This window comes from Dermacentor silvarum, chromosome 6 (assembly GCF_013339745.2).
Source record: "Dermacentor silvarum isolate Dsil-2018 chromosome 6, BIME_Dsil_1.4, whole genome shotgun sequence".
In the NCBI taxonomy this organism is placed as follows: domain Eukaryota; kingdom Metazoa; phylum Arthropoda; class Arachnida; order Ixodida; family Ixodidae; genus Dermacentor; species Dermacentor silvarum.
The window spans coordinates 28672514-28693215 of NC_051159.1; the positions used below are offsets into that span (position 1 = coordinate 28672514).

Consider the following 20702-nt stretch of genomic DNA (forward strand, 5'->3'; position numbering starts at 1 on the left):
GTGCAAACAATCAAAAGGGCATTTATTGCACCTTTCATACACTAATGCACACTAGCCGAATTACTACCAATTGAACATTCACACGGGCGCGCGACAAATCAAGGAAGTCCGACTCACCGCGACCCGATAGCGAGCGAATACGTTCGCCCCATGCTATGACACCATCGCCTAGTCGTTCACGTGTACGGTCACGCGAACGGTGGCGCGCTCGAACAAACCGTGTTCGTCCATACCGGTGTCCCGCTCTAAGCCTCGCGCGACGGTCGCGCGAAGCGTTCGTGCGTGTTGGTCGCCGATCCCCAGCCAAAGAGAGCGCGCCTCCGACCTTTTTCTCCCAAATGACCTCGCCGTTCGGTGGCGTTAGCATCGCGACACTAGCGCCATCTCTCGCAACGCGCCGCAACCACCACCGGGCTTAGCCACGCAGAGAAGCCGGACTACAGGAGACATGAGGGGAAAACAACATCAGGGGACGCGTGAGAGTCGCACATCCCCACAAGTTGAGTATTTAATAAAAAAGCAGCACACTACACCAAAACAAAAGAACAATTGTTCAGTTGGCGTGGTTACAGGACAGCTCCCTTTGAGATACAAAGTACCTAGGCACAGTATGCATTACTTGTAGAGATAGTGTGACTGGCAAGTTGTACAGTGCGAACTGAAGACGAATAACAGGAACTAAGTGTAAACTAAATACAGTGAAACCTCATTATAGTGAAGTCGCATCAGACACAAAAATATTTTTGTAATATCAAATATTTGTTACAATCATCTATTTGTTACAAGTGGATATCGATTATATATACAGTGGAACCCCATTTATACATTTCACAAGGAACCATGGAAAAAAAAAATGTAACAGCCGGGAAAATGTAACAGTGAGGAAGGCTCTAAATTGCCAAAACAACCTCAGAAGCAGCTCTGAATGGCTGCCAGTACACAGTTCATTAAAGTCTCAGCGCTGGCGGCGATGTATCAAGTGGGAACATAATATGTGGGAGTTAATGGGCCATTAACACTGGAATTAACTTTACAACAAGGCCACTGAAATGCGATGTAGCAGCTGGGAAAACGCAGCAGCGAAGAAAGTATCCACGGTGTTTCACTGCACATGGTTATATACATGTTCATTATACCGAAACATTGATGAGATGGAGGACAGATTTCAGTGCGTTGCGGATATTTACAGCAGGGAACAAAGGTAGCCACACTGAGCGTCGTGACTGGGGGGTCACGACGCTCACATAGCAGGTCCAGTAGTGATCCTGAGAGTAGACACTGGAGAGCAGGAGAAGCTATTGCTGAGCAGACTATTTCAAGGGCTGAGAACGAAGTAGCAGCCACAGACAACAAAAGTGCACCTATGGTGGAAGTGAAATAGCCCACACTGGAATGAGTGCTCCCAGCTGCTGGAGATTTCTTGCAGGGCATGCAGGTGAGTTTTGGGCTGGTGCACGGTGAGGAGAGTAAACAACGAGGCCTTTCTAATAGGGGTTCGCAAATAGTGATTTCCAAATCGAATACGAATTGGGTAGTGCCAGAAGCGAATCGAATCAAACATTAAACAGTTTTCAAAGGATCAACAGCAGCTATCACAATTCATACAAAATGATGTTCACATCCTAGTATTATTAAAATTAATAAGCTGCTGTCATTACACAGTACTTTATGAAGCGTTGATCATTAAAAGCACAGATGGGGCATTAGGAGCAAGCAAGTACCGTAGTTATTAAAATATAGGTTGACCTTCTTTTCCCTAAAATGTAACCCAAAATGAGCTATTGACCTACATTTGTGACCAAAGAATTTCCATCTACAGTCAACGACCGATTTTCAGGGCGCCTGATTTTTCGGACATGCCCGATAATTCGGATGCCTTCGTGGCACTGACAAGTACCCCATAGAGTCAATGTATAAAAACGTCGGAAATTTCGGACACAAAAGACCTTCGCCGTCCGATTTTCCAGGCTTTTTGCCATGACCGCAGGTCCGAAACGGCATTAATCGTAGCCACCACCATTTTGATTATCTCACTTCCTTGAACTGGCGCTCTTGCATGCAGAACTGCTGGCAGTCTTAGCCACCACCGCGGCAACGCTAGGCCTAGCTGCTTTGACGTTCGCTACCAAGCTTCTTTCTGTTTAGTGCCGTGTTTTTCATTCAAACAATCCGCCGCTGTTTGCAATGGCGCTGACTCCGCCTTTGTAATCCTCGCCATTATCTTAGAAACTCGGAAAGCACGCTGCGTTGCATAATGCCGGTTCCCGAAAGTCAGCTTCGGCTCAATACAATGTTATGCAGTGAAGCATACACAAAGTATTGCGGTGAAGCATATTAAGAGGGCGACGCGGCAATTGTCAAGGGACACAGTATGTATTCTTTATTATGCACGCGTGCACCCACCGTCTTCTGTCACAGTATGAACTATGATACGCAGTGTACTGGCAGGCCTTCAGAGCTTTTTCGAACGTGCCTGTGGCGATTTGAGCGCTTGGGGACAGTAAAAGGCATGCATTTCTTGTTCGGACTGCCCTATTTTTTGGACATTTTCGCGGCCCCTAGGGAGTCCGAAAAATCGGATGTTGACTGAAACTTTGACAAAGTACGTTGACTGAAAGTACCGAGCTTACGAAGTTCCTCTGTTGCATCTGTCCTAAAGACAATCAGGATATTATCCAGACTGACTCTAAGAAATGCTGCATATCCAACGCCCTTCGATGGCACCGAGGATCATGCCATCTGGGGTGTCGAGGACACCTGCAAAGCATCCCACGAGGACGACTTCTCTGGTAGTTCGGACATGGATGCAGCTTGTGGCATCGACTAGCGACCTTTAGTAGCTCAGCTTATGGTAAATAAAAGTGGGTCATGTTCAAAGTTCCTTGTTTTTTTTTTCTAAAAAGATGTAAGTTGACCTATATTCGATCTTTTTTTTTTAATTTCTCGGCGAGCTCAGTGTATAGGGTTCGACCTATTTTCAAGTAAATATGTTAGTTTTGTGGGGATGCGCGATTCTCACGCGTCCCCTGATGTTGTTTTCCCCGCATGTCTCCTGTAGTCCGGCTTCTCTGCGTGGCTAAGCCCGGCGGTGGTTGCGACACTTTGCGAGAGATGGCGCCAGTGTCGCGATGCTGGCGCCACCGAACGGCGGGGTCACTTGGGGGAAAAAGGTTGGAGGCGCTCTCTCTTTGGCTGGGGATCGGCGACCAACACGCACGAACGCTTCGCGCGTGCGCCGGCCGGCTTCGCGCGACCGTCGCGCGAGGCTTAGAGCGGGACACCGGTATGGACGAACACGGATCGTTCGAGCGCGCCACCGTTCGCGTGACTGTACACGTGAACGACTAGGCGATGGTGTCATAGCATGGGGCGAACGTATTCGCTCGCTATCGGGTCGCGGTGAGTCGGACTTCCTTGATTTGTCGCGCGCCCGTGTGAATGTTCAATTGGTTGTAATTCGGCTAGTGTGCATTAGTGTATGAAAGGTGCAATAAATGCCCTTTTGATTGTTTGCACTACTATGTGTCGTTCCTTTGTCCCAAGAGCACATGTGAGACCCCACAGTTTCTTCGCATGCACAATGCTCCTTTAGAGAGTGCGAATGATTGCTGTGCAGCCTGTAAAGTATGACTTCCTAAGCGATGTAGCCTGCTTCATTACACAAGTTCTCATGCTTTATATCGTCCACAGGGGTGATAATTTATCGTACTTTCGCTCTAATTCCATGTTAATTCGGGCGCAGTTGACGTTTTGAAATATTAGAAAAGTAACAGAAAAATATTTGCATTTTCAAATAGTGATTATTTGATTCGGTCTCCGAATCGAATAGGACACTACAGTAAAACCTCGGTGATACGAATCTCGCGGGGTCGCGTGAAATATTCTTATCACCCGAAATTCGTATCATCAAAACATACACAATATCAAGTATAATGAATTTATTTTTACCACAAAAAAATTATAATAGTGGAATCCCATTGATACCTTCCTCGCTGCTGCGTTTCCCGGCTGCTATGTCGCGTTTTCGCGGTCCCGACCTAAATCCCATTGACTTCCATGTATAGACGACTCTCCGTAATTCGAACTCGCAGGGGCCCAAAAATTTGTTCGAATTAAAAGGACTTATTTTTGAAATATTCGTGCACCATAGCACGTTGTACGAACGGTGCGATTCGTGAAATATCGCGGCGCGCAAGCACATATTGAGCGAGGGCCACGAAACTGCCCGCGCTCGCTTCGCGATAACGGCTGAAAACTAAACTTCAGGGAGCTGGCGGCGCACGCACGGCGAGAGAGCGAGATTGTGGTTGTGAAGAGGCGACAGGGCGACGGGTGCGCGCGGGGACCGTCGCAGGTGAGGGAGGAGGGCGGCAGGGAAGCGGTTTGGCCTCCCCTCGCCCTTCCTCTCAACACCCTCGTAGCCCCCTCACCTTCGACTGTCTCTGTGCGCGTCCGCCGCTCCCGCCGGCCCGGCGCCGCTTAGCCCGCTCCCTGAAGTTTCGGTTTCTGCCGTTGAAGCGACCGTTGGCCGAACTGGGCCTCCGCCGCTGCTTCCCTCTGCGCTGCAGCCGCAGCGTTGGCTGAGCCGTCGGCACCCTACGTACACGCGTTCCAGCGCCACGCAGAAACGGCGACCTTGGCGTGACGCCGCGGTTGTTGAGACCCTCCGCGCGGCGTTGAGGGTCTCGCCTAAGCTTTTGCTCTCTGGCGGTGTCGGAGCAATGCCGGTCGGAGGCGCCGCCACGTGATTTGGCGCATTGCCGAAAGCATTGTCGCGGTGCATGGTGCGCGGTGTAAGTTGCAACAAGCGACCGGCACGTTGCAGATACGACGCACCCGCGCGGGTGCCGTTACTGCCGTATCCTGAAAGCGATCTGCGACATGCGTGTAGTGCGCGCCCGCGCGGACCTTATCGTCAAAATGATCTGCGATGTTGACAAAGTGAGCCTAGTGCCAGTTGCTTCGTATGCGCTGTGCCTTCGACGTTTAGTTCGCGTTGAAGCGAGAGACAGCGCAAAGGTCAATTCGCTCGCTGCTGCTGCCGCGTTTCCGTTGCTTCACCTTTCGGGCGAAACTGCGGCTTTTTTTTTTTCTTTTTTTTTTTTGCGGTCCTTTGAAAAACGTATCAACGGGACGTATTCTTCTTGTCCAAATCGTCAACGATCGCCTTCTGAAAGGCGTATAAGTGCGCGCACGTGATCTTGGGAATGTTTTCGCACGCCACTGAACGCCTGAGCCCGTCGAGTGCAGGGAGCGTTTCGACCGTCGGGGCTGTGCCTCGGTCGTCGTTGCAGCAGCGGTCCTCGTCTACTTTCTCGCTAAGCATCGGCTAGGCTGTGATGTGGTCCGGTCCACTCGACGTGGGGACCAATGAGAGATTGCGCAGCCGCGTGACGTAGTCGGTTGCTTGGCGACTATGGATCTCGCCCAGATCCCGCTGTGCCGGTGGCCCCGCTGGGTCGTCCGCCGCCGCTGTTGCTCACGTTCGTATGATCCGTAGCGGCGCGGCAACACGTTCGGAACAGCCAATTTTTTTCGTATTGTGAGCAATGTATTTCGGCCGGGGAATGTTACGAATTCGTATCACACCGAAATTCGTACCAGCCGGGTTCGTATCACCGGGGTTTTACTGTATTCGACTAATAATTTGCACCCCTGCGGATGTGATGAAGTAAATATAAAATTTGGTTTGTCATGGTTAATTTCGTTGGAGTTTCCTCCTGCTATAATGAAATCGAAAACGTGGCTTCGGACACGATATCGGTTATAGGGAAGCACATTTTGTTTTTCTGTGCCCCAGACTATTCTGGAAGCAAAAAAAGTCAAATACAATCGCCAACCAATTTTTCAGACGCCTGATTTTCCGGACCTGCACAATTCCTGTCACACTGCCATCTACTAATAGCAATAACCAAAATTTCGGATGCCGCATGGTGTTTCGAGCATGACCTGTGGGTGTGCGATGCTGCAAACAAGGCAGCCCGGAACAAAGTTGCCGCCATGTCGACTGCGCATAAAACTAACTTTCACTGCAGTGCCGCTGGTTAGGCCTAGCAGCCTAAACAGTAAAGCTGGTGGACTGACTGGTAACAAGCCGCCGTGGGAAGCTCGCCACCAACACACTCGCACTCATAGACCTTATCAGCGATCAAGCGTGAAATCAGATGCACGGGCTAGACTGAAAGCCGTAGTAGCAAAGTACGGATCCATATGCTGAACCCTCCGCGTCTGAAAAGTCTGTTGCTCGCATTTGTATTTCGGCCAGCAGCTTGGCTTGGCTGGATCGAGAACAGTCAGCAAGCCATCATTTTGATCCTGCACAATGACACCTATTGTACAGTTGTGTAATCACAGCGGCGAAGAGCGTATGTACTGTGAGCGCATTTTGGGCATATCATCGTCGTCATCTGTACATATGACTCATCATCATCTTGTGTGAGCACTATTTGTGCATATCGTCGTCGTCATTTGTACATACGACTCACCATCATATTTTGCCTCGTGCGGTGCTTCGTCTCTGCCTTGGGCAGCTGCTCGGAAATAAAGGGATCGCATCGGTCGACATCTCACAGTATGTAATATGTTGTAGTTTGTGTGCCTCCTGTTAACTCAGCATATGCTTACAGGTCACTGAAATCCGCAAGAGAACCTTGGCTGACACATCGGAGGCACTCCTTTTGGTGTCTTCTGCAAAAAACTGATAGAGAATTTTTTTTGCCAATATCTGCATGTATATTTATAATGAGTTTCAGATAACTATAGCCGCGTACAATTTAAGAAGGCAGGAGAGGCCCCACCCAGATGACCGAAGTGTGGCAGCTGATTGCCTCCGCGACTATAGAAATACAGTAAAATCTCGATAATTCGAAGGTCGCCGGACCGCGAAAATTCTTCGAATTAAGCGGATTTTCGAATTAACTGAAATGAATAATAAAAGAAAACAAGCAAGAACTTGCCGCAAAAAGAAATCACCTTTATTTTCCATGTCCGAGAAAAATTACTCAAAGTAATCACCGATGCGGGATTACTTAGCGCGCTAGTTCGCCGCCCCTAGTTCCATGCTCTCCAGCTGGCTCAAAAAATGTAGCATACAAATATCACCCGCACTGCACTCAACAAAGTTGCGGACGATGTTCACGGAATCGATAACTGCCGCGAAAGCAGGCGTGGTGGTGCTTGACTCCAAAAATTTGGACTTGCTGGATATTCCGGACTTCAAAAATGCACCATCAGGGTTCCCATTGAGTTCATGCATTTTCGCACCCAATTTTTCGGACGAATTGATACCCCAATGTTCGATTTTGCGGACTAAATTGCTCTTTCCGAGCCGCGCTACCCAATCTTGGAGGCCGCCATGTTGGATTTTGCACTGGCTTGAATTCCAGTGGCTCGCTGTATAGCCTCCAAAATTGGAACGCGCGCTATCAATAGAGAGCTCGCGCAATCTTCCAGTCTCAGAGGCCATCTCTTCCTTGGCTGACAAAACGCTCCAGAGTACTGCATTTTTTCTTTTTTCTTAGTACGTATATGCGCTTAGCACTATCGTTGTAACCATTTATTGTGGGATGTTTTTTTTTATTGCGACAGCAATTATATGGACACTTAACACTTTCGTGACCGCGCCTATTCCCGTCGACAGTATGTTGTCGATGGTACAAGTTGAATTTTCGCGCCTCTCCGAGCGCTCCGGACAGCTAGCGCCATCGAGCGGGTTAAAAGAGAGACTATTTTATCGGTTTCGGTTTTGTGTTTCTCTTTTCCACCGCGCGGGGATTTTTAAAGCGCCTGCATAGTCGGGGTGACGAGCGCTCGTCGTTTGGCATCTACGTCGCGCGCGTCCGCTCCATGGAAACGGCGAGTTTCGACGGTTTCCGACGCATCTGGGCTCGAATTTGCGGATGATCGCAGCAGCACAGACTCGGAAGACGACTTCGATTCGTCGGACTTCATTACGGACGAAGAAAGTGCGGCAAACCGCCCCGGAACATCGACGGGTATCCGCCGTTCAGTTTTGCTTTCTTCTCGGACCGTGTTATCGCTGCCGCGTATCGACGTAAGGATTTCCGGCGTGTTCTAAAGGTCACAGTTCTTATCTGCAAGATGTAAACGTCGTTCGGACGGGATAATTTACCGGCGGACGCGCAGAGACTCGAGTTTTGTCCACGAAGACGGCCGGGAGTGCACATTGGAATTGCGCTCCGAAGTGCTGTGTGTACCCGTGTGCCTCAAGAACTTTTGTAGATACAGAGCTTATATTTGCAGGCTGATTTCATATATCCCTTTTCTTGAAAATGTATATTTCGATTTTCTAAAATATTTTTTTTGTGCAAAGCAGCATTGATGTTTTTATCGATCTTTCTCGTTCTTGATGCGATTTTTTTGTTTTGATAATTTTTTTCGTAGTATTTTTAATAAATATGCTGTTTGAAATTAATACCGTTGGAAAGATAATTTCTTCTTCTACAATTTGATACCATACACTTCAACGTGAATCATTTCCTGTGGCAGGAAAAAAAATAATAGCCAGACTACCCGAAAACTACCGATTTTCCCGCGGTCACGAAAGTGTTAAAGCGGATTTTCGCCGTCGGCGTCGCCGCCCTGAGGATCCATACAAAGTCCAAGGGCGATAAAATCATCGCCGCGCGCCCGCCGTATGTGCGAGTGACAGCGCGCGGGGGACGCGCGCTTTCATGGAGAGCGAACGCACGGCGGAGCGTAAACGCGACTTCCTCCCTCGTGCGAAAGGCCGTGGGGGTATGGGAGGGAGGGGGGGACTCCTACTCTTCTAACAACTGCGTACTTAGCGTCGGAGCGGTTTCTCGCGCGCACCGTATCTTGAAAGCGATCTCCAGACTGCTCTGACCTTTTGTATGCGCTGTGCTCTCGCCGCTCAGTTTCCGTTGAAGCGATAGACCGCACGAACCTTCGCTCTCTGCGGGCTGCGGCGGCCGCGCTCGCTCGTGCGCGCTGATACCACGCGTGTTAATTCAGCGAGTTTTTTTTTCTCTCAGGTTTCGGTTGCTATTTTGAATGTGGCATGTACACTGAGCAGGTGTCTCGGAGACCCATGTCTCAGTGATCGGCGCTACTTCCTGTACCTTCGCGAGAGCTAAGCGGTGCGAAGCTTGTTTCTTGGATCTCCATGGCGAACTCCGTTGGCGGAGATCGCCAACGCGGTGACGTTCGTGTCGACTGTACACGGAGACAACGTCATTGCTGCGCAAATCCAAGCAAGTCGATCCCCTCCAAGCGTAGTATGAGGCAGGGCATTATTAGAGATTTTTTTTTTAAGCCGCACTAATAACTTTTTTTTTTCGGCCGAACGAGTTTTCCGGACTATTTTTCAGTCCCCACGAGCTCGGAAAATCGGTTGGCGACTGTACGGAGCGCCCTAATCTAACTGCCGCACGTTGCTACTAGCCGGAAACTTCGAATTATCCGAATAGAGCCGCGCGGGCCATTCAAATTATCCGGTAGAATTTGCATTGAGAATGACGGGATCACTCAAATTCTTCGAATTAACCGAAATTTCGAATTAACCGAGTTCGAACTATCGAGGTTTTACTGTAGTCCCGCTGACGCGACTCGGCCCAGCTCGAAGCACAGGCTGCCACGTTCTCTGTCGGCGGGTTCACAGACCGTCTGGCTCACGACATCAGTCTTGAGTGCATGCCCATTGGTGGAGGCTCGTGCGCATCCACCTTTGAGGGGCAAATGCCGCGGCCTTCTAAAGTTGTACCTGACTATTCGTAACTTCGTGGCTGATGCGACTTCCTTATAATGAGGCGTGACTGAACTAGGATGTGAACGTGGTGTTATACAAATAGTGAAATATACTGTTCATTATTTCAAAATTATTAGAAAAATATTCAATATTCTGCAGTAAGAACTTGATATGGGCATTATCTGCAATGTCTATTGCAGCAGTGCAATGGAGCAAGGACAAAGACATGTAACGTTAGTCCTGTTTATATTTTATGTTTCTGTCCCCATCCCGTCGCGCTGCTTTAATAGATATTAAATTATCAATTTGCTTCTGGCACTATTTGATTGGTATTTCATTCGGTCTCAAAATTTCCTATATTCGCACAATCATATTGAACGGCAGCATGGCACAAGAACTTACCTGCGAGTAAACAGGGTCCTGGGAAGCATCCGAGTAATTTCGCAGCATCTGGTTGGCCAACAGGTAGGCCTCTGCATATCGCAGTGTCTGCTCATCTCGTCCTGGAGCAATAACAAGGATTGCAGCTGCACTAAGACATGGTTTGTACAGCTTTCGAAGAAAAAAAAAATAACTAAAATTTGCGTATTTAAGAAATTTCAGACATGTTGCACATTTTCAAGGACTAACCCAAAGCTGCATGTGGCAGTTTTACTGAAAACATGGTTGTTAAAGGATTGCAAATAATAATCTTTTGCTGTAGAAGGCCAGAGAAAAAGCCATCTCACAATATCACTTTTATTACATTTAACTGAAACTATTAACTGCAGAACTTGAATTTTAATTAGCAGAAGTAGCAGTTGTGGGATCTCGCACATGCTCTTGGGACAAATAAACGACAACACAATAGTGCAACCAATCAGAAGGGCATTTGTTGCACCTTTCATACACTACTGCCTGCTAGCGCAATTACTACCAAAAGAACATGCCGATGGGCGCGCAACAAATCGAGGAAGTCCGGCTCACAGCGACTGGATAGCGAACGAATATGTTTGCTTCAATGCTGGACACTTATGCCTAATTGTTCACGTGTAAGGTCATGCAAACGGTGGCACGTTCAAGCAATCGCGTTCATCCATTCCAGTGTCCTGCTCCTAAGCCTTTCGCAAGAAGGTCCCGCGAACAGTGAGCGAGCGCGCGGAACATCCACGCAGCTCGCTGATTCCAAGCCAAAGAGTAACAGCCTGCTCCTTTTTGTGCCCATGTAACCCCGCCGTTAGCAACGCAACACTCGCGCCAAGTCTCGTACAAGTCTGTAACCACACTGACATCTGCCATGCGGTGAAGCGAGTGGCCTGAGGCGAGTGGCCACGTGGCGAAGCCAGATTACAAGAGATGCGAGCCATGCGGGGAAAAGAATATCAAGAGACGTGTGAATGTCGAGTGTCCCAACACGGTCAATCAAACAAATTAGTTTTTCTTTGCGGCAAATACTTCGGCAGGTCTCCGTCAAATCCCTAGTGAAGCAAAAGTGTGCCATAAAATTAAACTGCCACGGCATTTCCCTCTTCCATGAGCTGATGCCAATTGGCAGTTTGCGCAACTCACAAATGGATGCATATTCACTTCAGCAGCAGCGGCGAGACTGCCCGCTTCATCATGTTGTATTATGCAGTCACAGGGGGATTGCACAATGAGCTGCGCTTTGCAATGCTGCATGCGTAATTATGTAAATTGAACAAATAGTTTGATGCCACTTATTTAGGCCTACATGGCCATCTTCCAAATGTAGAAACACGAAACCAGACTTTTATGGTAATTCCCTTCAACTTTGCAATTTAACATGTGCTATAAAGATTGCAATTCAAAAGTTAATTGATGTATTACTAATCTGCTTAATTTGCAAATAAATTGCTATGCTTTTTCCTGCGCGTTATGTTACATGGGCAAATAATTATCTGTGGTGATGTAATTGGAATAACTTTTGTAGGTTTCTTGTAAAAAAATTACTATCATTCATAACAAATTTAGCCAATCTTTGCAGTTGGCCTTTAATGTGCACCCCATGCACAGTACACAAGCGTTGTTGCTTTGCACCAGAATGCCACGACTAGGATTGAACCCGTGACCTTAGTGCTCAGCAGCGCAACACTACAGTTCCTGCGGTAAGTGAATGTTTCTATTAGCACCCTACCGTTTTGCTCTTTTGATTGATATTCTGAATGGATGATGTGCCAATGTTATATTCCTAGTTATGCTATAAAATGTGACGCTTCTGCATGCCACAGTGTGGCCAGTGTTAAAATATGATTTGTAGTCTATGTGATTATTCCCCTATCATAATGCCCTTAATAGGCACTGCCGGTTATTTGTATCGTAGCGGAGAAGAGCGCGAGCTTTGGGCGCATCGTCAACGCCTCACTTGAGGATGTAGCTCGTGTGCTCAATCAACAGACCTGCCTGTGTATTGTTCTCGCTTGCCAACCCTGGAACTCCGCAGTCGGGAAGTGGCAGCCATTATGCCTGACGATGCAAGCCAAACACCACCGCCAGCCTCACCCACTCTTGTATGTGTTTACGGTCTGGCCATAAAAACACTAACGCGGACGCTGTCTCTCGCTCGCACACATCGAGTGACACAACTTGCCTTCCGGCCATCGACTCTGTGTTTTCGTCACCAGCGCTTGTCGATATGGTTGCAGAAAAGCGCAAAGACCCGTGAATCGCGGCTCTTTTGCACTGCCTTTCTGACTCCTCGGTGACTCACCCTTCCCATGCTTTCTGCCGTCAAGCTTCTCCCTTTGCGGTACGAGATGGACTGCTCTATCGTCGCAACTACGCTTCCAACGATCGCAAGTGGTCGTTCGTCATCCCTCGCTACCTTCATACAAATGTATGCTCCGCTTTTTATGCAGACCCATAATGCGCCCACGCTGGCCTCTTTAAAACTTACACCAAACTCCACTTGTGCTTTTATTGGCGTGGGACGTACACTTTTCTCTAGAAGTACACTTGCTCATGTTCAGCGCCTAACGCTGCAACTTCTGCTCGCCATCCTTGCGGACCCATGCAGTCGATTCCGTGCCCCTCTCAACCATTCGACCGCATCGGCATCGGCCTCTTTGGCGCTCTACACAGCACACCTGCTGGGAATCGCTGGATTGTTGTCGCCGTGGATCACCTGACAAGGTATGCAGAAATGGCTGTCTTACCAACCGCCACAGCCTGCGACGTTGCATCCTTTCTCTTGCAACACTTTGTACTTCGTCATGGAGTGCCCCAGGAACTTTGGCTCCACAGAGGATATCTCCCTAATGTGCTCCTTACTGCATGCCGTACTGTCCATAGGACCACTACTGCCTAATAACTCAGACTAACGGCATGACTGAGCAATTCAGTTGCATTTTGGGCAAAACGCTATCTGTGTACAGGGTTGTGCACTCTTAGTAAGAACACGGCGCAGCTTGGGCGCACTCTGCGAAGCGCCAGCGCACATGGTGCGACCGCACATCGAAGTTAGCTCTTTCTGTACCACACCCATCGGGCATTGTTAGTCCTCTATTAATGGTTTGAAACGCCGCTTCCGCTGTCGCTCACGGACATACTGCGCTATCGGAGTGAAGGAGGAGAACAATATTTTAGTTTGCTAAGCAGTTCACTTTTTTCCGGTGAGGCGGTGATTTTTAAAAGCGCTACAAAGTTTCGCGATCATCAAAACAGAACGCAAAGATGTCCGCCTCCGAAAACGGCGCGCGCGCTTCGGGAGATCGCAGATATTGCGATTCCGCTGCCTTTGCAGCTGATCTTATCGATACATCGAAAAGCAGTGAGTCAGAGGAGGCTGACTTTTTATCGAACTTTGAGTCTGAATGCGACGACGACGCAAACCAGCCTGGAACATTGGCGACTGCAGCCCGGCATGCAGTGCTTGCAGTTAAATTTTTGTAGCGGAATATCTGTTCAATAAAAAATTTAATTTTTTCGGAGATAGTGCCGTATAGACGGGCAATACATTTTGTATATCTCATAATTTTTGTAACATTTTTTTTCTTAGTAGATACAAGCGTGTTTTTACAAACATTGTTCAATTTTATCGCACAACCTTGATTTTAACAATTTATATCTGTTTTATGACGTACATCTAGTTAATAAAACTTTTATGCGTGAAAAGTGCATTCATTTTGCTTTCTGGTTATTTATTACATTAAATATTGAGTGCAGTAGTTCCTTCAGAAAGAAACATCTGCAGTAACATACAAAAAACACCTATTTTTACCATGGTAGGGAAAGAGTTAAGTGGTGCAAGCGCATAGGGGCTCAGAGGTGGGGCACCGACTCCACCTTCGTCATCTTCGCCGATGGCGTCAAACCGTAGAAAGCACGACAAGGGTCTAAAGAGTTGCATAATGCCAGTTCCTGAAAGTCAACTTTGCCGCAATACAACGGTCTTGCGTGGTTTTATGCAATGTATTGCGGTGAAACATACCAAGAGTGCAAAGGGGCCACTGTCACTGGACATAGAATATGTTGCTTAATTATACACATGCGCACCCGTCGTCTCCTGTTGCAGTAGGAGTGCCGAGATGCCTAATAATTGTACTAGCAGGCCTCTAAAGCTTGGATGTAGAGATTTGAGCTCTTGAGGGAAGTTAAAGGCATGCATTAGTTTTTTTTGGACTGCCCAATTTTTTTTTACAATTTCACGGTCCCTCAGGAGTCCAAAAAATTGGGCGATGACTGCAGATGAACATACTTGTTTTAATAGGGTTGGCAGTGATAGTTGTGAATGGCAACATGTGAGGACCCATGAGGAGATTTGCTGGTACTGGGAGAGGAAAGTGAGTGCTTGCCGGCATTTCCATGCGACAAGGGCAGGCGTGTACTGTGGGCAAGCTGAATTGTCAGGAGTCTACTGCTCTTGATCGTGCATGCTTCGCACCATCACAGTTTGGCACTGTGATGGTGCCAAACTGTGATGCCAACTGTGATGCCAAATTGGCACCAATGCCAATTTTTTGGCATTGGTGCCATAAAATTGCATTTTCCGGCAACGTATTAACCAGCAAAAAATGAACTGTAATAGTATAGGCAACCTCAACTTTTGTACTCGCGATCATGAGAGTTGGCGCTGTGAAATTATACAAAATGAGATCGTATCAACGAGGTTCTACTGTAGCGGTCGTCAGCACGTAATCGGTTGCATAAGTAATTAGTTATTTTTTTTGTTGGTCGCCTGTAAACTCACACAGGCTAACTAAATAGAGTAGAATCTCGATGATACGATCACGGCTAATACAAATTTCCAGATGATACGAATTTTTCTGAGGTCCCGGCCAAGCCCCATTACTTTGCAACGTGCTAGAGAACAGTTGTTACGAATCGATTTTCGACCCGCGTCGGTTGATACGAATAAATGCCGCTCCACCGACGGCCGCGAAAGAGAACAGCGCGCAGTCACGCGCGTTTTCCCTTTCTCTTTTGGTGCGGAGGCGCGGACGCGGCGCCGGACAGCGCGGAAGTCGCGACTGGGCGCGAAGAGTTTGAAGCGGTGGCGCTTTTGTTGCTTTTGTGCTTTTCTTTTTGTCCCTTCGCTTGCTGCGGCGGCCGCGCTTTCCGCTGCGGCAGACGCGCTTCCCCACGCGCGGCCGCCGCAGCAAGCGAAGGTTCGTGCGGTCTATCGCTTCAACGGAATCTGAGCGGCGTAAGCACAGCGCATACAAAGGTCAGAGCCGTGTGGAGATCGCTTTCAAGATACGGTGCGCGCGACAACACCGACAGCCGGCACAGGCGCAAAGTACAAGAACGCATTTGTTGGCAGAGTAGGAGCCCCCCCCCCACTCCCCTCCCTCCCGCGCTACCTTCCCGCTTTGCTCCTTTCGCGTGGGGAGATTGCGTCGCCAGTTACTCTTGCGCTCGGTTGCAAGATACGCATGTGGCGCCGCAGGCACAGCGTCGCCCCGCCCCCTCCCTCCCTCCCTTCCTCCCATACCCCCACGGCCTTTGCGCAACGGAAGTCACGTTTGCTCTCCGCTGTGCGTTCGCTGTCCGTGAAGGCGCGCATCCCCCACGCGTTTTCACTCGCACATACGGCGCGCGGTGGTGACGACTTTATCGCCCTTGGACTCGTGCTCCACGTCTCATGCTCCTCCTCCGCATCGCCCTCGTCGATCTCCTCTCCCATCGGTGGGCGCACCTCGTGCTCGCTACCGCCCTTGTCGGCGAGATTTTCGGAAGCAGCAATTTCGTCTCACGCGGCTGCACTGTAAGCGGTATGCATATACATGGAGTTCTATGGGAGGGTAAACGGGAGTCTAAAAGGCCGCGTTGTAGCCAGTTCTGCACTATAAACGGTTACGTTACAAGTGGTCTATACTGTAAATGCTTTTTACGTACGTGTGCCTGAGTGAGTTCACCTCTCGACTCTTTAATTTAGCTAGTTTTATTGTGTTTCGATGATACGAATTTCGGATAATACGAATCTTTTCGTGACCCCGTGAGATTCGTATCATTGAGATTTCACAGTATAAGAAATTACTCTCCAACTGAAAGAAAAGTTAGAAGTGCACAAAATACAATTTCAGGCAGTACATTAATACATGGGTTCTCAAAGTTGGTTCTGCGGAACCCTGGGATTCCGCAGGCCCCTGCTCGGGGTTCTGCGAGCCACTGATAAATGTTCCGTGGTCCCGCGCTCGCCAATTAAGTGGCTAAAACGGCGAACAAGAGGTGTGCTTGATCCATAGAACTTCCATTACCCATGCCTGAGTGTCAAAAAGCACATCACAGCGCATAACGGCAGTGCGTGAACTGCGCAATAAATCCGCAAGCAGCTTGCAGCCACCCAATCTTCGAAAACAGGCAGCGCGCCTAAGCTTTCACTCTTGAATCTCGGAGGCCGTAACTTACCAACATGCGCATTTCTCCCGTTTGTAGATAGGGTAGGTGCCGATAGCGTGTGCACTGATGTATACATCGAAGGAACAAAAAAATAAATGCGCGGAGCACCACAAATGCGCGCCGCGAAAGAGCAAAAACAGCGCTAGCGTCCAAAAACGAAGCGGCGCAGTCCGCATCGCCATGGTCCTCAGCGGCAATCGTACGCGATACGTGACTGACAGCAACGCCGGAATGCTTTGTGCTTATTTGTGCCCTCAAAGCCCTTATTGTTGTGTTAATCGCCGCGCGTAAGACAGCGTTGGCGGCTAGCCGCATGCTTCCATAAGTGCGCAGTCGCCATCTGTGATCACGTCGACAGCCACCACAATTTTGTCCGCAGCGGTTGCAGCAAACAGTAGTTTCGTTTTGACACGGTGGGCGCATCGGCAGCGTGCCTTCATAACTGTGTAGTCGCCATCTATGATCGCGTCGATAGTGACTGCGGATTTGTCCATACTTGTTACAGCAAATGGTAGTTTCGTTGTGACTTGGTGCGTGCGTCGGCCGCCTGCCTTCTGAACCGCAAGGTTGCTGTCCATGATCGCGTCGATAACGGCCGTCGTTTCGTCAGCAGCGGTTGTGGCAAGCAGTAGTTGCGCTTTGACTCAGTGCAAAAATGTCAAAGATTAAGAGCACTGGCTACATTCGCAATGGACGGACGATTTGTTGGCGACCAGCTCCCTAGCGAAAAAATAACCGGATGTACGCGCGGTAGTGAAAAGCGTGTCTGCAGACGAAGACGCGCTGCGAAGGATGTTGCGAGGCCTTCGCCGCTGCTAGCCCCCCCCCTCCCCCCCCCTTAATCAGTCATGAGATGACAAGAATTTCAGCTTCCTCACTGCTTTTGTGCAAAAATAGAAACAAGATTTGCTGATGCATTCAGTAAATAAAAGCTTGTTGACATAGTAAGCATTCATTTATTGTTTTCTTGATATGCACTCTATATAATTCGACATTGTTTTAATTAGGACATTTTAATTCGGTTAATTTGGGGGGGGGGGGGGTTCCTTGGCGCTTCATGGAGCTTAGCAGGGTTCCCCGGAACGAACATGCTTGAGAACCCCTGCATTAATATATCCAAGTCAAATAACTCTCCCTGTGTGAGTTTTCGATTATGTGATGGTACACAGATTGGTTGACACTATTTTGCTATCAAGCATGGGCACATGTCATTTTTGAACCACTTTCAAAGCCAAATTAAAAATATAATTCCTTGTTTATGGAACAAAAGTGTGCTTATTTTCGCTAATGTGACAGACGACCTTCTCATTCCATTCACAATCCACAGACATGATCTAAGCTGTAGACAGTGCCTTCAAGAATGTGGCAATGCAGCGCTGTTTCCTGCATGAGAATGCAAAGAGCGAGGGCTTTGCATTTACATTTTTCTAGGAGTACACCATGAAGACAGGTTGCAATAGTTTAGTGCTCTGTATCAAACGTGAAGAGCACCTGGAAGATAACTAAACTTGGAGTGAATCATGAGAAGGCAAACATGAAAGCTCCCTGTGTGTTGGTTCTAAGTGTAAGTTTATGATTTTCATTTAGTAGTTCTACTCTATGTGAGCAAACATTACACTGAAATGTACTCTGAAAAAAACCAGCACTTTTTTATAAAGCCACGTAATGTTCTTGACACCAGATTTTCGTGTAGGTAGTGTCGCAAGAAAGTGTACTGGAACATTTGACTGGCTATTTCAGAGCATTCTGGCGGCGCCTATGCTTTTACAGCGAGCATAAATTACCGCTAGCTGGCGCAATTATTATCGTAATACAGCGTTAAAGCAGCCTTGCACAACCTCAGTAATGCAGTCTGAGAGGTACGAGATGTCCAGTCAGGTGTGGCTCATAATTGCACTTCCAGCACCGCACCCGCACCTGTTTGTCGCAGGTACTCCAGGGTCTTGGCATCAACGGGGAAGAAGCCGACAGTGGCCCCGTACTCCGGGCACATATTGGACACGGTGGCACGGTCAGCGATGGACAGCTGGGCCACACCCGGTCCAAAGAACTCGACAAACTTGCCTACAACGCCCACCTGGCGCAGGTGCTTGGTGATGGTGAGCACCAGGTCTGTTGAAGTGGCCCCACCTGGCAACCGACCGCTTAGTCGGTAGCCCACCACGGGAGGCAGCAGCATGCTGGTTGCCTGGCCCAGCATCACGGCCTCTGCCTCGATGCCACCCACACCTGAGCAACGAATGGCACGTATATGGGCAGCTCCAGGAGGGCTTGGCAGACTGACCTTGAAGCATGTCTGCCAAATGTTGCATTGAGCAGGAGCATCGAGTATGCATGACTCTTCTGGCTTGCTTGAGCTCAAATTTCACACAAAGGTGGGCATTTCGCTGTGCATGCAGTTTTATGACCATGTTTGAGAGACAGTGTGATGGTTCCAGCAGGTAGACACGTGAGCACTTAAAGAAAGAAAATGCACAGGACAACGTTGGTTTTCAAGTGCTCACATCTATACCTGCTGGAACCATCACACTGCCATCACGCACCTACTGGCCCAGAAAACCAACCAACTCAAATGTTTGAGAGCAATATTCCTCCGTCACCCCCCGCTTCATCCAAAATAAATTAGAAGTCACCTGCTGTGATGCAGACAACAAAATACAGTTTCTGAAAACAGAACGGAAATGCAGGGTGCTTTGTTATGCTGTTAGAGTGAGAGATGGCATCACTGCTCTGTTCTGGCAATTTCTGCATTTTTGTCCGGTGTAAGCACAGACAGCATGTACTTCTGATTTATACTGCATGAAACAAGCAACTCATGCCCCCAAACATAGCATTAAATTGTATCCACCATGAAGTGCCACCTTAGCACAAAACTTGAGTGTGAATGTGCCAGTGGTTCAGCCAAGAAAGTCCTGCATACTTGGAAGTCCTATTTAAAGCGACCCTGAAACAATTTTGACAATCGTGTACGAACAAAAAGTCGGTCAGGTAGGTCCCTATGGTCATCGAAGGCCAAATTTAAGTGCTATGCGTAAACCGTGTCACCTATCTATTAGGTTTGAAACATCTACATTGCTACCGATCACGGTGCCGCTCCCCACCGTTTCACCCACCTCTACCTAATCTACACAGAGCTTAGGTGGGTGATCTGATAGCCCGGGCTTCCCACGTGACATCATTGGGAATACTGTTAAGCCTGCTAGTCCACTAAGCTTTTGTTAGATAGTACTATATCAGTGCATTTGCATTTGTAATGCAGTCGCTGACCAATAACAAAACTTGAGTGTGAATGTGCCAGTGGTTCAGCCAAGAAAGTCCTGCATACTTGGAAGTCCTATTTAAAGCGAACCTGAAACAATTTTGACAATCGTGTACAAACAAAAAGTCGGTCAGGTAGGTCTCTATGGTCATCGAAGGCCAAATTTAAGTGCTCTGCGTAAACCGTGTCACCTATCTATTAGGTTTGAAACATCTACATTGTTACCGATCATGGTGCCGCTCCATGCCGTTTCACCCACCTCTACCTAATCTACACAGAGCTTAGGTGGGTGATCTGATGGGCTTCCCACGTGACATCATTGGGAATACTGTTAAGCCTGCTAGTCCACTAAGCTTTTGTTTGATAGTACTATATCAGTGCATTTCCATTTGTAATGCAGTCGCTGACCAATAACTCTGACATGGGAGGAACTGCCTAAAAGCAAGAATAACTGGGAGTCCGAAATATCGGATTCGCCAGAAAATAAGTGATTTTATTTGACTAGTGGCCAACAGAGCTTGTCAATGCATTGCTGTGTGCACATAAGCTTGCCTGTGGCCTGGTCAGTCCATATTTCGACTACTGTTGTGGTGCAGCTACAGATAGACCAAAGTCCAGTTAATGCATGTGCCAAATCTCCATCCCCTGTCAAGTTAAACAGAGGTTGACTACACACCGATAGCCGAATAATTGCTGGTTTCTTCACAAAAGTCGCGCAGCACTTCCCCCACCTGAATCATCAATGCAGGCACTGAGGGTGGAGTTGGCGCCACTGAAAACTGCTTGATGATTCTGACTGACAAACATTCATAGCCACAAACAAAGAAGTCACCTAGGACTGTATCGCTATTTAACAACAAATGCTCGACCTGTGGAACT

The 20702-nt window shown here is 48.3% G+C and overlaps 1 protein-coding gene across 4 annotated transcripts in view; it reads right to left on the bottom strand.

Annotated features, from left to right (window-relative positions):
* Positions 1-20702, bottom strand: part of LOC119455352 (cytoplasmic aconitate hydratase-like) — a 607544-nt gene that overhangs the window by 77109 nt on the left and 509733 nt on the right. For all 4 annotated transcript variants that reach the window (XM_049668715.1, XM_049668714.1, XM_037716735.2 and 1 more), the window contains 2 exons: positions 18482-18793; positions 10130-10230 (listed from right to left, as the gene is read on the bottom strand). In XM_049668715.1, the coding sequence (XP_049524672.1) occupies positions 10130-10230; positions 18482-18793 (413 nt within the window). The remainder of the gene's footprint in view (positions 1-10129; positions 10231-18481; positions 18794-20702) is intronic.